Source organism: Apteryx mantelli, chromosome 6, assembly GCF_036417845.1.
Source record: "Apteryx mantelli isolate bAptMan1 chromosome 6, bAptMan1.hap1, whole genome shotgun sequence".
Lineage (NCBI taxonomy): Eukaryota > Metazoa > Chordata > Aves > Apterygiformes > Apterygidae > Apteryx > Apteryx mantelli.
In genome coordinates, this window is record NC_089983.1 from 33,239,682 (window position 1) to 33,254,840 (window position 15,159).

At 67.9% G+C, this 15,159-nt stretch overlaps 1 protein-coding gene across 9 annotated transcripts in view; it reads left to right on the top strand.

Annotated features, from left to right (window-relative positions):
* Positions 1-15,159, top strand: part of TNS1 (tensin 1) — an 87,482-nt gene that overhangs the window by 7,733 nt on the left and 64,590 nt on the right. For 6 of the 9 annotated variants that reach the window (XM_067299230.1, XM_067299221.1, XM_067299222.1 and 3 more), the window contains one exon: positions 1,880-1,917. Coding sequence is in view for 7 of the 9 variants with exons in the window: in XM_067299221.1 (XP_067155322.1) it covers positions 1,880-1,917 (38 nt within the window). In the remaining 2 variants the exon portion in view is untranslated. Of the gene's footprint in view, positions 1-1,879; positions 1,918-5,233; positions 5,386-11,286; positions 11,622-15,159 lie in introns of those variants that run through there. The other 3 variants (XM_067299229.1, XM_067299228.1, XM_067299225.1) reach the window with 3 other exon arrangements.

Genomic DNA, 15,159 nt, shown 5'->3' on the forward strand with positions numbered 1-15,159 from the left:
CTTGTGCGAGGGCAGCAGCTTGTGCGTGTGCAAGGGTGTGCATACATACCCAAAAGCAGGATCACGCACAAGCATGCACAAGCAAGCATGTACTCATATGTGTATGCATGTGTCAGAGTGGGGGCTTGTGCATGTGGAAAGCATGTGTGCAAGTGTGTGCATGCCTTTGCATGGAAGCACGAGGTGAGAAAGGCATGTGGACGTCGCTGCATGTGTGATGTGGCTGTGCATGGCAGCTACATGTGCGTGCAGTGCACGTGCAACTTCATCGTTGCACACGTGTGCACATCTAAGTTTGCACGTGTGTGCCTGCGTGCATGCACTCACAGCCTCCCCGCCCTGCTCTCTGCCCCCTTGCGTAGCATGTGGCCGCTCTGCCCCTGCGAGCCAGGCGTGTCCCGGTGGGACACATGCAGTGATGTGTCCCCTCGCACGTGTGCGGTGACGCCGGGCCCCGTGCGAGGGGCGGTGGGGGGAGGAAACGCTCCTTGCCGCAGGAACAATGTGGCTTCCTGTGTTCCCTGCACCGCAGGAAATGACCCTGGTGGGGACAGGACCTGGTGCGGTGGCCGTGGCCAGGGCCACACTGCACGGGGACTCCTGCGTCCTCCTGGGACGGCATACGGGGGAGCTGCATGGGTTTGCTGTTGCGGGGGTGCACGGCTGACGTGGCTACTGCTGTGTTGGGGCATGGGCTGGTCCGTCGCCGTGGGGCAGTGCCAGGGGTCCGAGGCACCTGCTGGTCCCCCGGCAAGTGGGGGGGCACTGGAGTCCACAGGGCACAGGGAGAGCCGAGCGGGTCCCAACATGCACATGCATGTGAAATGTGTGCAAACACTGCTGTGTGTCCGTGCATGCGGGTGTGCAGAAACACTGACTGGGATTTGCACCTGCATGCGGGCTCCTTCATGTGAGCACGCAGAAGTGTGTGTGCACACATGGACACAGCAGGCTCACACACAAATAAATGGTCATGCACAAGCACGCGTGTCCACCCAGTCCCGTGTGCACACAGTTGTGTATAAACTTGCACTGTGTATCCACAGCAGCATGCATGGCTGCAAATGCAAACACATGCACCAACATGTGTTTTCATGCAGTCCTCTGCAGAGGACACAGGTGTGAATGTGTAGGAGCACATCACCAACACGCGTGGGCAGGCGTGCACAAGCACTCCTGCCTGGGAACACCCCACCACACGTGTGTGCATGCTGCTGCACGTGCAAGAGCTTGTGAGCCGTGTTTGTTCATGCTCTCTGTTAAGCCCCAGGCACCCGGATGCGCACATGCACACGCTCTGCTGCCACGTTGTCACCGGGGCTGCGGAGTGGATTATGCACGGGGAGGGGGTGCATGCACCTGGGTGCTGTGTGGGTGCATCTAAGTGTGCGTGTGTGTGCGCCTGTGGGTGTGCAGTGCTTGTGCCTCCAGGTGTTTGTGTGTGTGCACATGCCCGTGTGCAGGGCACGTGTGTCTGTGTGTGCAAGGGTGCCCGCTTGCATGTGTGTGAGTGTGCGTGTGTGCCTGGGCGGGTGCCTCGCTGGCTCTACCTGTCTCTAAGTGTGTGCATGTGTGGGGTGCGTCTCTTGAGGTGTGCGTGTGCATGTGTGTCTGTGTCCACATCTGAGTGCCTCTGCATGTGTTTGTGTGTCCAAGTGTTTCTCCACATGTCTGCGCGCGTGTGCGTGCATCAGTGTGTGTGTCCGGGTGTTTGTGTGCGCCCGCACGTGCATGCCTCCGTGCGGTCTGTGCCCGGTGCTGACCCGCTCCACGCGCATCCCTGCGGGATGCCAGCCCCGGGCATGGGCTCCCCATGAGCTGCCCCCCAGCGATGGCCCCGGTGCCCCACTAACCCTCTCCCCCCTCTCGTGTCCCGCAGGCTGCAAGCTCTCCTGCCACAGAAAGTGCCAAGCCAAGGTAAGACCTGCGCCCCGCTGCCTACCGTCCCCACCTGCCTTGCCTGGGGGAGGACCTGGGTGCTTTTTGCGCCCGGGGGGGTTTCTGAGCCCTGCAGCAAGGAGTCCCATGGGTTATCCCCTGGGGTGCACGGGTCGGGCTCTGACAGCTTGCGGGAACATCCCCGAGGGGGACACTGTTGTGCCACCCGGCCACCTGGTCCCCGTGGCGTGTGCTCGTCTGGGTCTGGGGGTGCAGCCCTGCTCGGGGGGGCCCTTCGCCCGGGTGGCTGGCGCCGAATAAGCAATGCCACCGTACCCGTGGCAGTACTGGCCCCATCTGCCTGCGGCACGCATGCTGGGCACCTCTCCCGCTCCCCCGGCACCTCCGGGGTGGATCTCGCTGGCACCACGCGAAAGCAGAGCTGAGGATGCCCAGCAGCCGAGCGAGCAGGGCTGCGGCGTCGGCCGGCGCTGCCCCAAGGCCACGCGGAACGGCTGCCAGCACCGCTCCCGCGCCGTCCCCTCGCCAGGCGCTGCGCCGGGAGCTGCTTGCGGGAATTCAGGCCTTCGTCCCAGCTCTTCGGGGAGGTGGAGGTGGGCACGGCGCCTGCCGTCTGCACTGCGCTGCCGGGGCAGGGAAGGCTGCGTTTTTCCAAGCCTCCGGGAGGGGACGAGTGCCAGCCGGCGCCGTGGCTGGCATCTCGGGCGGGAAGAGCCCGGCACGCCCCGGGCGGGCGGCACAGGCTGGGACGTGCCTGTGCCCGTACCCGTGCCTGTGCCCGGCCGGGCAGGGAGGGCGAGGAAAGGCCCCGGAGCCTGGGGGCGGCCGCGCCGGGAGCTGCCTGTGCTGGAGGCTGGGCACGCGCTGGGCTTCGCCATGTGCCGCGGCGTGGGTGGTGCGGGGCGCGCGCCGGGGTGCAGCCTTGGCGCCCTGCCCCGGCCGGGGTGCTGGGGAGGCGGGGGCTGCCGGGGCGCCTTGGGGCCCTGAGCGGGCAGGGCAGAGCCGGCTGGGGGCTCAGCAGGGCAGTGCCTGGCTTGTGCCGCCCCGGGGACCCTGCGCCGCCCCGGGGACCCTGGGCCAGCCATGCCCTGGGGCTGAGCCGAGAGAGGTGGCTTGCCTCAATGACTGGGTGCTGCCGGTGGGACCCAGGTATCCTGTGTTCCGCTGCCACACTCTCCTCGGCAGGCGGGGACACCAAGGACCCCCCTCCCTTGTCCCCACAGAGGGCCAAGCCAGGAGCTTGGGTTTCACCCTGAGGCCCAGCACTGACGTGTTGGGAAGGTGCCAGTCTGCCCGCAGCGGGGCACATGGTGGCAGAGTGCATCTGCCAGTGGTTTCCAGGTGGGAGGGAGTGATGAGACGTGCCCATTTCTTGAGAGGAGCGCAGTGGGGATTCTCTGATGTCTGATATGGGGTTGTGCACTGATACAGGGTTGCAGTAGGAACCCTGTGTCTGGGTAGCTGGTAAACAAGGGAAGCCCATGGCCTGCTCACATGGCCAGCTGCAGTTCATTAACTCGTGTCACCCTTCCCACGCTCGCCGGGAGCTGGAGACCCCCCCCATGGGGCTGGCTAGCCGAGGGGGGTGCTGCTGGGGGTGGGGGCGTGCATGGGGCCAGGGATAGGGGCCTGCTCTGCAGCTCCTTGGGCCAGGGCCCGGGGAGGGGCTCCTCTAGCCGGGCAAGTGGCCAGCTGACTCACGCGCCGGCTTGTTATCGTAGGGTCTCCAGGGAGGGCGTGTGTGGGGAAGGGGTTTCGCACACGGAGAAGACGGCCTCTTGTCCACCTGAACCTGCTCACATTTAACCCCTGCACCCCCAATAGGCTGGCAGGGGGTGTGATGGGTCACCCCAAGATGCTAGGTGCTGTGCGTCCCCATGCTTCCCCCTCCTGCCCTGGAGATGCTGCCAAGCTCCTGGTGCCCCCTGGCTTGTTCCTAGCCTTGGAGCCCGGCCAGCGATGCTATTCTTAGCATAGTCCCCTTTCTCCCCATGTTTACCCCCCGGGACCTGCCCCGACCCCTTGTTCTGCCCCATGCCTGCCCCCGCAGCTGGCTCTCTGCCAGCTGGCTCCTGGCCCAGGTAGGGGAAGCCCCCAGCTAAAAACACCCATTCCTGCCCAAAACGGACTGGGCCCGGTGGGAGGGGGAAGGGGGCGAAATAAGGGTGTGTTGGTGGGTGCTGGGTGTGTAGCGTTGTACAGGGGGGTGGTGGGTACAGGGTACCAGGGCAGTGATGGGGGTGTTGCAGCTGTGACAGGGGCACGGGTGGGTTGGGGTGACACCAGGGAGGTGTGGAGGTGCTGGGGAGAGCCGTGTTCCCGGGGGGGCAGTGAGGGGGTGAGCAGGCAGGGCTGTGCCGGGGCAGGCAGGACGTGAGCCCCCGGCCGGGGCCGTGCCCTGTGCCCCTGGGGTCCCCCCCGTGCCCCTGCCCGGAGCAGGGGCAGCAGAGCAGCCCGTGCCCCGCGGTGGCAGGCGACCCTGGCGGGGCGCCCGGAGCCCGTGGGCGGCACCGGGGGGGCCGGGGCAGTCGCACTCGCATCATCTGGGAAGCACGAAGCCGTTCCCATGCCCATGTAAGGCCCTTTGCGCGCCTGGCCCCTCTGCTCAGGGATTTTTCCTTGCTTAGCAAACCTCCCTCCCTCCCTCCGAGAGGGATGGATGGATGGACGGACACTGGCGTGCATCCGAGCCCCCCGTCCTGCCCCCTCTGCCCATCTCTCCCCCCACGAACTGTTCCTGCCAAAGTGGGGGGGTTGTGTCCTCCTTTTACGAGCGGGGAAACCGAGTCCCGGAGCCCTGCCTGGGGGGCAGCCGGGGGGGGGGCCGGGGGGGTCTCCCGGCCGTGGGGTGAGGTGCCCCGCAGCCCAGTGCGCGGTGCTTTCTGTGGCAATGGCCGGGCGCGTGTTGGCGCGTGCTCTTTGCGCGCGCGCACCCCGGCGTCGCTCCCCGACCGCGGCACGCCGGGCACCGTGGAGGTGCGGGGCCGGGAGGCCGCGGCGGGGGGGCCGGGAGGGTGCTCTGCTCAGCGTCTCCCCGTGTGGCAGGGCAGGGCGCAGACCTGCGCAGGCGCTTCCCAAATCGCAGGCCCCACGGAGCATGGGAAGTGCCGGGGGCGCCCCCATCCCCGGGGATGGGCTCGCTCCAGCTAGAGGCTGGACTTTGCTGCGATGCTTGTTGGAGAGGCTGAGAAAACGCAGTTGTGCAGGGCTGGCTAGGAGGGGATGGGGGAACACGTCTTTCCCGGCGGTGGAAGCCGGCGCGGTAATGGCCCGTTTGGCTGGGGAGCGGGGAGAGCTGCTGCGTTTGGCTGCTGAATTGGCCTTCGATCGCCAGGGCGGTTCTGGGAAGTGAGCTCAGCTGTGCTGTCTTGCGGCCCTGGCCGGGCTCCAGCCTGTCCCGCTTGTCCCACGCCGTGCAGGGGGACCCACAGCTCCTGGGACAACGGGGGTGCTGGGCAGTCGGCTCTGCGAGGAGGGGAAACTGAGGTAGGGTGAGGGCTGCTTGCTGCACAGCGTGCAACACCGTGGGGGAGCCGTGCTCCCCCAATCTCCCCCCAGGCTGCACCCCGGGGAGCTGGTGGTGAGCTCCTTGGAGCTGCTCCGGGCTGCTGCTGTGTGTGTGTGTGCCTGCGTGTGTGTCCATGCTCGTGAACATGTGCATGTGAGTGTGCATGCCTGCATCTGAACATGAGTGTGTTTGCAGGATCGTGCATGTGTGTGTGCATGAACATGCTTGTAAGCACGTTTGTAAGTGCATGCCTGTGTGCATGAGCATGTCTTTGCAAACACATGCATGTGTATGTGCAAGAACGTGTGTGTGCACGGGCCTGCAAATGAATGTGTGTGTTTGTGTGCAAGAATGTGTGCACGTGAGTCTGCAAGTGCAGGCATGTGTGTGTGCATTAATGTGTGTGATGGTGCACATATGTGTGTGCATGCCCTGGGCTTGTGTGTACATTAGCATGTTGCATGGGAGTGTGCGCATATATGTGGCCAGTTCTGCGTGCACACGTCCCCAGGGACACTCGAGCCCACAGACACGTGCTCCTGCCTGCATGTCCTCACATGCACATGCATGTGTTCACGTGAGTGTGTGTGTGCATGTTCACATGTGTGTGCTTCCCGCAGGCCCAGCTTGGGGCCTTCGTGCCAGTCCTTCCCCGCTGGCCTAGAGCCAGGCCCAGCTTGTTTTTCAAGTGCCCCCTCTGCAACGGGAGTCCGAGGCAGTTTGTCCATCATTAAACCAGGTGCTGGAGCGGGGCCAGCACCGGGCAGTGAGGCGCGTCCCGGCGAGAGCAATCGCTCGTGGTGCCCGCGGCACCTCCTGCCCCTCGCGCGGGGACAGGTCCTTGGCCGTGGGGGCAGTGCGGGGGGACCCGCAATGGGGTTGGCTTTGCTGGAGAACAGCACGTGCCTCCTCCCCTTTCCCTATTGCTGCGGGTGCTGGGGACCCCCAGATTTGCAAAGCAGGTCAGGGGCAGGAAGGGAAACTGAGGCAGGGAGCGGTTGGACCCCTGCAGGCAGGCTCGACCCACGGCGATGGGCACCTGCAGCCTGGATGGCTCCGTGGCTCAGGGCACTGGCATGGCCAGACCCCCCACGGCTGTGCTGGGCACGGTGGCTGCAGGGAGGGGACGTCCATGTCCTGGCTCATGCTAGGGGACATGTGGCTTGTCCTTTCCCTCCTCAGTGCTCGAACTGCTAGGCCCCCCTGCCTCCTCGCTGTGCAGGGGAGGGGATGACGTGCCAGTCACACCCGGAGCTGGGTGTCCCATCCCTGTCCCCGATGCCCCGTTAAAAGCCCCCCCTCTTCGAGACAGATAATTAGCAACACCCCTGGTCTCCACAACAGAGCGGGCGGCGGGGTGGAGGAATGCCGCAGGAATGTGTCCTTGGCCCTGGCACGGGCCCAGCCGCGGTGGCGGGATGGGGGGCTGCTGGGGGTCAGCCCTGTCCCGGTGCTGTGCCAGGTCGTGTTTACGCAGCAGGTCCACGGCGGGGGAGTTCTTATTTTTTTCTTGCTGTTTCCCTTTTCCTCTTCTTTACATCACCGCCAAAATATTCGGCCTCTGTCACAGCTCTGGGGGGGTCAGCTCGGCTGCTCGGAGGAGCTGGGGCCCTTCTTTGCACCCTCGGGCTGCTGCTGCCTGCGGGCAGGGCGGGCAGGGGCGAGGGGGTGCTGAGGCCGCCCACGTTCGCTGCACTGGTGAAGGCTGGCCGGGGCTGTTCTGGGAGGTGTCAGCGAGGCGGGGCGAGCGGCAGTCAGCGGGGAGCGCCAGCCGCCCCCAGCCTCCCTCTCACCCCTCGGGGGCTCCCAGACCAGCCCCCCGGCCCTGCTCTGTGCTGGTGGGACTGGGGAGGCAGGACCGTGCTGGATGGGGGTACTCGGGGGGGTCTCTGCCTCGTTTCCCATCAATTTTCTCCTGTCCTGGCTCTGGCCGCCCTCCTGGACCGCTCCGCATCCCCCGCGGCCGCCCTTCGCTGGCCGTGCCTGGGCAGGGCGCCGGGTCCCCGGGGACCCCCAGCACCCTCGGAGGGGAGGCGCTGACCCTAGATCAGCCGAAACGGCCGCTCTGGCTAGGGGAGGGGTCCCACAGCCCCTGCCCTGGGCTCCATCTCCTCCCCGTGTGTTTTCATCTCCGGAGGCAAACTCCTGCCCCCGGTCCAGGCGCCTGCCCCGTGCCCACCCTGCCCTGGGCCAGCCGTGTCCCCAGCCAGGAGCTCCCTGGGCGCCCGTCCTCCGCCGGCGTTCGGGGCCGCGAGGCTTTTCCAGGCCCGGTGCGCCCGCGGGCAGTTGTTTCGGGAGGAGGAGGCAGGCGGGGAAGGCTGGCTGGAGAGGCCCAGGTTCCTCTGTGGGTCCCGGTGGGGGGACCCCGTGGGGCACAGGGCCGCGAGGCAGCTGGACCCTCTCGCTCTGGCACTGCTGCCCCGGGGGCCCCGGGTGGAGGTTTGTGCCTGCCGATGGATGGAGCAGAAGGATATTTTCAGGACTTTTTTGTCCGTGTCCTGCAGAGGGGACACGTCATCTCCCTGAGGGACAGCTCCTGCCGCATCCCCAGGGACAGCTCCCGGTGTCAGGGGACAGGGACTTGCTGTCAGTGCCCTTCGCTCACCCACTCGTTTCCATCTCCTGCTTGACCGCTGTTATTTTCCCATCTGTCCCCTGGCTTTTCCGGCACTGGGGTTTCCCAGGCTTCAGGAGCTGTCCCGCCAGGGACGTTTCGTTTCCCAAGGAGCCGTGGCTGACAGGGCCCGGGAAGCGGCTGCGGGGACTCGCGCCCTCTCCTCTGGCCGGAGCAAAGCCAGGGGGGGTGCCCAGCCCCTCGGGTGTTCACCCCTCCTCTGCCCCACGCCGGGAGGTGAGCGCGCAGGTCGCAGCCCTCCTCTCTGCTGCCGAGCCCCCCGAAATCCCCGGGCCGCCCCCCACCAGCCTCCCGTGCCGCATGCCGGGGGGTTTGGATGCTCCCGCGGCCGCGGTCTCCGGTCCGAGCATCTTCGCGCGGCGCCTGGCACCGGCAGGGCGCAGGGGACGCCCGGGACGGGGCAGCCGTGGGGAGCGCTGGTTCGCGCTGTGCTGGAGCCGAGCCCTCGCCTGGCTCCGGCCCCGGGAGGAAACAGCCTGGCCTGGACAGGAAACCGGTGGGAGATGTTCAGCGGAGATCTGGCCCCGGTGCTGCCCACTGCGGCTGCCTGAACCCCGCAGCGGCCACCGCGCCGTGCCGAGGGGCACGGTGCGTGCGGGGGGACGCCGGAGGAGCCGCCCCCCTCCCAACCCTGCTTATTCGTTAACGTTGTCGTTTCAGGCCATGCTAGGGCAGGCTGAGAGCGAGGGAGCCTGCCGGCATCAGGCCCCTCGCGCCCCTTCGCCAGCCGCTGGCGGGCAGAAGGACGCCTCGGGGGTGGTGACACCCATCCCTCGTCCTCCTCGTCCTCCCTGTCCCTCCCGCCGCGTCCCTCCTGCCGCGCTCAGCGTGGGCGGCTCCCCGGCCGGCCGTGCCTCCGCTCCCTGTGCCCGTGCCGGTGCCTGCACGCACCCGCGTCGTCGGTGCCGCGTGCGACACTTGGCCGGGCCGGCCTGCCGGGAGGAAACCTCCCGCTTTGCCCCTCGCCTACTAACCGCAACCAGAGCCAGATGTGCCGGGCGGCCTCGGCGGGGAGGTGCAGGAAAGCCTGACTCATCCCTGGACGCCTGTTCTTTGGGAGGCTGTGGGGCTGGGGGTGGGGTGAGGGGCGGCTTGGGGGTCCAAAGGGATCCTTGCAAGGGGACCTTTGCCCCCGCTGTGCCCCCTGGAGTGGTGGCTCTTGGGGGAGGATGGGGTTTAGCCCCTGTGTCTTGGGGGGCAAAGGGAGAGCAGAGGGGCTGGTGTTTGCTCTGGAGGAGGATGAGGAGGTGCCCACCAGGGATACTGTGGCTCCCTTTGCTTCGTCCTCAGCAGCAGGCAAGGTCCGTCGGTGCCTCTTGGTGCTCCCTTCCAGTGGTATCACCCGGCCAAGGCTGCTGGGGGAAACTGAGGCAAGGAGAGATGTGCAGGGCTGAGCACAGGTTGGGTAGGGCAGGATCTGCTGGGGTGGGATTGAACTCGTAGGGCTAATTTGTCTCATGGGTGGGTTCAAATCCCTGCAGTGCCACCATAGCCCTGTCCCCCCGCTTTGTGGTCTTTGGAGGTCACTTAGCTGATCCGTGCCTCAGTTTCCCCCTGTGTGTAGCAACACCAGGGGCACATCTCCCTGCTTTGCTGGGGGGGAGGCAGGCAGAGAGGGGGTTGCAGGGCTGGGGTGGCTCACAGATGTCTTCCCCTGGTGCATGTTGGGGAGCATGGTGGGGGTGAAGAGGACTAGCCCCCAGTTCGGCTGGAGGGACCCCAACTGGCAGGGTGCTTGGGTCAGCCATCCTGGGCCTGCCCTGGGCTCTCCCCATAGTGCTGGCAAATGCGAATCGCCATGGCTCACTCCTGCCCTATGCCGCTGGCCCTATGGAGGAAGGAAGGCAGAGGGAGAGCCCCTCACCACCGTCCTGGCGCTGCCAACCAGTGTCTTTTGGGGGGGTTGGAAGCTCCTGGAAAGGCAGATGCCATCTGCCATGAGCAGGAAGGGGTCTCTGGGGGTCCTGCCCCACAGCGGCTCCAGGCAGAGCTGGCTGCGCTGTTTTGGCTGGGCCCGCAGCACAAGGACGGAAATGCAAACAGGAACGGGGAGGTGTTGGGCGAGAAAATGTCAACAGTGCTGGGGCTGTTGGTTGGCTCGTGGCCTCCCTGGCCTGTTTGCCTTTCTATGGGCCGCTGCAAGGCGGGCTCAACCCCCCTGCCCCACTCCGGCAAGGGCTTTTCTGTGGCACGTCCCTTCGATCCCGGGTCTCCTGGCACTGACCACTTGCTCGCACAGCAGCTGCCAGCACCCACAGCCAGGGCTGGGCTGCCTCCGTGAGGGCTTGGGGTGAGAAAAGAGGGATGGTGGGGAGAGGAGGGGCTGACCGTGGCTACGCAGAGCCCAGCATGCCCTGCCAACGGGGCCTGAGAGGCCCGAGGAAGAGGAGGCTGAAGGCAGATGGGAGGAAGGAGAAGGGGACATTGGTGGTTTTGGCACAGGCCGGTAGGGCCTGGCGCAGCTCCATGTGGTGGGGGTACCCTCTCTGCGGCGTGAGGAGGGGTCGACCCCTTCCCCCTGCCAGGTCATTTCCATCATTTTCACTTTGCTTTTCTGCGGGCGGCTGGTAAATCTCTGCAGCTTCACTCTCCCCCCCCCCCCCGCCCCCCTCTGGTGGCGCCTGGGGGCACAGCGCACCCGGGGCCGTTATGGGGCATGGACGCCCCGCGGCACCCGCCGGGGGGGCCGAGCCGCCCCCTGCCAGCAGCGCCTGGGGGTGCCGAGCAGAAGGGCCCTGGGAAGGGCCCCCCCCGGCGCCCGCCGCCCCCCGCGCCGGGGGGGGCCAGGCGATAAGGCCCAGACCCCGCTGCGCCCCGGCGGCCGGCCCGGGGCCTCTTGGCACGGGGGGCGTGCGAGGCGTCCGCACTTCGCTGTGTTGCACGGGGAGGCGGCGGCGGGGGGGGGGAATATTTGGGCTGGGGGGGGCCTGCCTGCTCGCCGGCGCCCCTAGCCCCGGGCCCGCCGCCCGGGCCTGGCTCCCGGTTGCCTTTAAGGGCGTTTTGGGGGAGGCGAGGGGAGCGGAGCGGGGCTGGGCGTGTGCGTGTCGGGCTTGGAGCGCGCCGTGCAGCTGGGAGAGAGGGAAGAGGAGAAGAAAGAGAGAGAAGGAGAGAGAGGAGGGAGGGGAGTGGTGGAAAAAGCCACCCGGGACCCCCCCTCCTCCCCAAACCCCCACCCCGGCGCGCCCCCCGGGCTCCCCAGCACCCGGCCCCGGGCGGCCCTGGGGGTGCAGAGGGGCGAGGGGGGCTGGCAGGACCCCGCTGCGCCCCTCCGTCGCCGGGGTCCTGCCTGCGGGGAGCGAAACCCTTCGGCTCTCCCCCTTCTTCCCTCCCCTCCCTCCTCCCTCCCTCCTTCCTTCCTTCCTTCTCGAGGCTTGTCCCGAGGAGGGAGGGGGGGATCTGCCTGCAGTCCGCCTTCACGCCTGCCCGCCGCGGCGACGCTGGGCTCCCGCCTGCCCCCCAGCCCCTCCGGGTGCCCCCCGCGGCCCCGCGCGCCCCCCGGCCCGGCGAGGCTGCGGCGCCGTCCCTTTCGGATGTAGGCAAGCGAGACCCCGGATGGATTTCGGGAGCGTCATGAACCAGGTACAGCCGGGCTAGGAGGGCACGGGGTCCCCTGTCCCCGCAGGGGGGGACGCGCGGCACGGGGTGGCATCCCCTTGGGGGTGGCAGGGTGCTGAGGGTCACGCGTGACATCTGTGTGATGGGGTTGGCGTGTATTGGGGGGACCCCTCCCGACCCCCGGTGGGGGTTCCCCCCAGTTTGTCGGTTCTGGCGGGGGGGGTGCAGGGTGGGGGGTGCTTGGAGGGGGCAGTGTGCTGTTTGCAGGAAGGAGGTTTTGGGGTGAGGGTCAGGGCTGGTTTCCTGCATACTCCGGTGGGGCTGTGCCCCCCGTGCCCACCTCCGCACCCCCCTTGGGAGGTGGCCTGCGGGGTGTCCCAGTGGGGACACCAGCACGCATCCGGGTTTGCGCCACTCTACAGTGCGGAAAAACCTGCCCCCGGGGAGGGAGGGATGTGCGGGGATGGGGGAGCCCTTCCCGGCACCCCAGTCTCCCCCCTGCCCCCCCGTGCCCGCAGGCGGGAGCTGGCACGGGCGATGCCCGGCTGTGCCGTCTCCCCCAGAGAGCCGCGCCACCTTGGGGGGCCGCGCGACAGGCTGCGTCCGGGCCGGGACGCCCTGGCAGCCCAAGGGTTAACCCCCCCTCGCCGATCCCCCTCTGCGGGACCCGTCAATGGTTAAACCCCCGGGTTAATGAGTGGTGAGGAGCCCGGCAGTTAAGAGCCCGGCTCCTCAAATCTCAGCCGGTGCTAGCCCACCGGTGCCCGAGCATGGGGCGCACAGGGAGCCCCCGGCCGTGCCCGCCGGCCGGGCCCGGAGAGGGTTAAATTCGCCAGGGCAGGTCCCCGCGCAGATGTTTTTAGGCTGTGCTCCTGGGAGAGGAAACGGCCCGAGCAAGGCATCAGCCGTTTTGTTTTTAAGGGGAAAACAACAAAAAGAGAACTGCTCCGCTCGGTGGTGCCCCCGTGGCCATGCCAGCCCGGGGCGGCCGGGCACTGCCGGCCAGCGGGGTCAGGGGCGCCCCCTGGGACGTGTGCCCCCGGCTGGGGGTCCGCTGTGGGGCAGCTGGTGTGCACGGGGGCAGCACCGGCAGGGCCGGGGGGGTTGTGGCATCCGTGCTCCTGGGGCCCCCGCGGCGGATGCTGCGGTGGTATCTGGCTTGGTGACTGTGGCACGCCGGGTTTTGGGGTGCTGGGGGTCACCTGCAGGAGCACCCCATGTCTCTGCAGCCGGTGGCTCTGGGGGGGCTCTGTGCCCTAGAGCTGCCCCCCCATGGTGCTGGTGGGTCCCGTGCTGCTGGGATCCCTGTGCCCCGATGCTGTCCCAGACCCGCCGGACACGGGCATGGGCACGGGCACTGCCAGCAGCGCCCGAATCTGCCCTCCCATTTAGCCCCGCTGCGTGCGGGTGGCCCGACACCTCCTGGCCAGTGCCACCCTGCCCGGAGCCCAAAGCCACCCCCGGCCCGGTGACCTGCCCGGAGTGGTGCCCGCGGAGGGGTCCTGAGCGAACGGACCCCAAGCCAGGGCTTTAAAGTACAGCCGTCAGCGCTACCGAAGTCTCCCGTTAGCAATTGCAGCTGGCCGAGCTGACCGTGCTGCAGGAAGGGCAGGGCCGGTGGTGACGCCTCGTGGGGCTGCTGGCCGCCCGCCTGCGGCACGGCTCCGCTCCTCGGCGCCGTGCTCCTCCACGCCGCTGGCTTCGGGGGTCCTGCGCCATGGTCGGGGTCCGTGTGCAGGGCTTGCCTGGGGGGCTGCTGCAGAGCTGCACCCTAAAGTCTGCCCGCTGCCACCCTCCTGCTTGCTTTAGCATTGCCCCGTGGCCAGCCTCGTGCGCCCCGTCCTGGTCCTGCGGCACCCAGGCGCAGTGGCGGCCGGGACGCTCAGCCCCGCGGGGGCACCGGGCAGCCCCGCTAGGTGTTGGGGGCTGTGCGGAGGAGGACGGCTCAGCACACGGCCCCCGGGCTGTGGGCGAGCGGCCCTGGCACCAGCTTCGAAGCCTTGGCCAGGGCCATGTCCCCTGGTGTCCCCAAACCTCCTGTTCCCGCAGCAACCCCTGGCTGGCCCCATCCGTCCAGGCCACATCCCCAGCACCTGGCTGTGCTCCCTCGGTCCCCTCCGATAGCTGCAGCGTGTTGCTGGCACAGCCCCGGCATGCAGTGTCCCCGTGGCAGCGCCCGGCCAGCCCCACGGGTGTGGGTCGCCAGGTCTGGTGCAGCTGCTTGGTGGTTTGGTGTCATTACGGCAGCTTCGGCTCCTTCCTGTGGGCTGCGGATAGCGTGCCGGCCCCGGCCCCCTCCTGCTCACGGCTTGGCACCCTTTCTCCGGGTGGAGAGTGAGCGGGCAGAGCCATGCCGGCGGTGCAGGGCAGGCCTGGCTGCAGCACCAGGGCGCCTTCCCCACTCCCTGAGGCCGGCCGCGGCCCCACGGGGGCTCGGGGGCTTCCTGGGGCCGTGGGGCAGCCGGGAGCCTGCGGTGGGGCTGGGTCCCCACCAGCGTGGCCATGTGCAAGGGCACCCGCGGGGCAGGGGGTGCACAGCCCAGGGGGTGGCGGCCAACCTGCCCGCCTAGGGACTTGGGTGCTGGCCAGTCCCACGTGAGAATCCCTACTCTGACCAATCCTGCGCGAGAATCCCTGCTCTGCCCAATCCCATCTGAGAATCCATGCACTGACCAATCACATGTCAGAATCCATGCACTGACCAATCCCGTACCAGAATCCACATGTTGACCAATCCCACATGATAATCCGTGTACCGGCCAATCCTGTGCCAGAATCTGTGCGTTGACCAATCCCACATCAGAATCCGTGCACCGACCAATCCCGTGCCAGAATCCGTGCGTTGACCAATCCCAATGAAGACCCCTGCGAGAACCCCCATCCTCCCCAGTCCCACGGTGACTTTGTCTTTGGCCAGTCCCCTGCGAGCCTTGGCCTGGGCGTCGCGCCCCAGCCAATCCGCTATTGCCCTTGCCACCAATGGCGGGCAAGCAGCCCCGTGGGCGCCCAATCCCGCGCTGCGCTGGGGCCTGGATGGGGCTGGCAGGGGCACGGCGGGGGCACGGCGGGGGGCGCCCTGGGGGTGGCGGCCAAGTGGGCTGCGCCGATGGGGCTCTGGCAGCGCCGGGGGCTTGGGGGGCAGCGGGGCCGGGCTGGCTCCAGCGGTGGCCACGGTGGCGCGTGCTGGGCCAGCAGCTTCCGCAGGCTCCGGGGCCGGGCTGGGGCCGGAGCCAGGCACGCGCTGGCCTCCGGGCTGGACCCGGCGCCTGGGAACGTTGCCTTTTTAGGTGCTGGAGCGCGGCGCATCCCTGCCCCGTGCCGACCCCTCCAGCGTGCTGAGGAGGCCGCTGGCGGGAGCGGGAGGCCGCCCTGCCTGCCCCGAGCCCCTCTCCCTGGCACGCGGAGGCGCCTTTGCCCCGCTACCAACCAAAAAAAAAAGCCCTTTTTCCCCCCCAAATATGCCCAGGGACAGAAGCGACGCTGGCGTCTCCCCCTTCCCCCAGTCCGACCACTGCAACTGATGGGGTGATTGCTCAAACCCCTTCGGAGCCAGGAGCTGCCC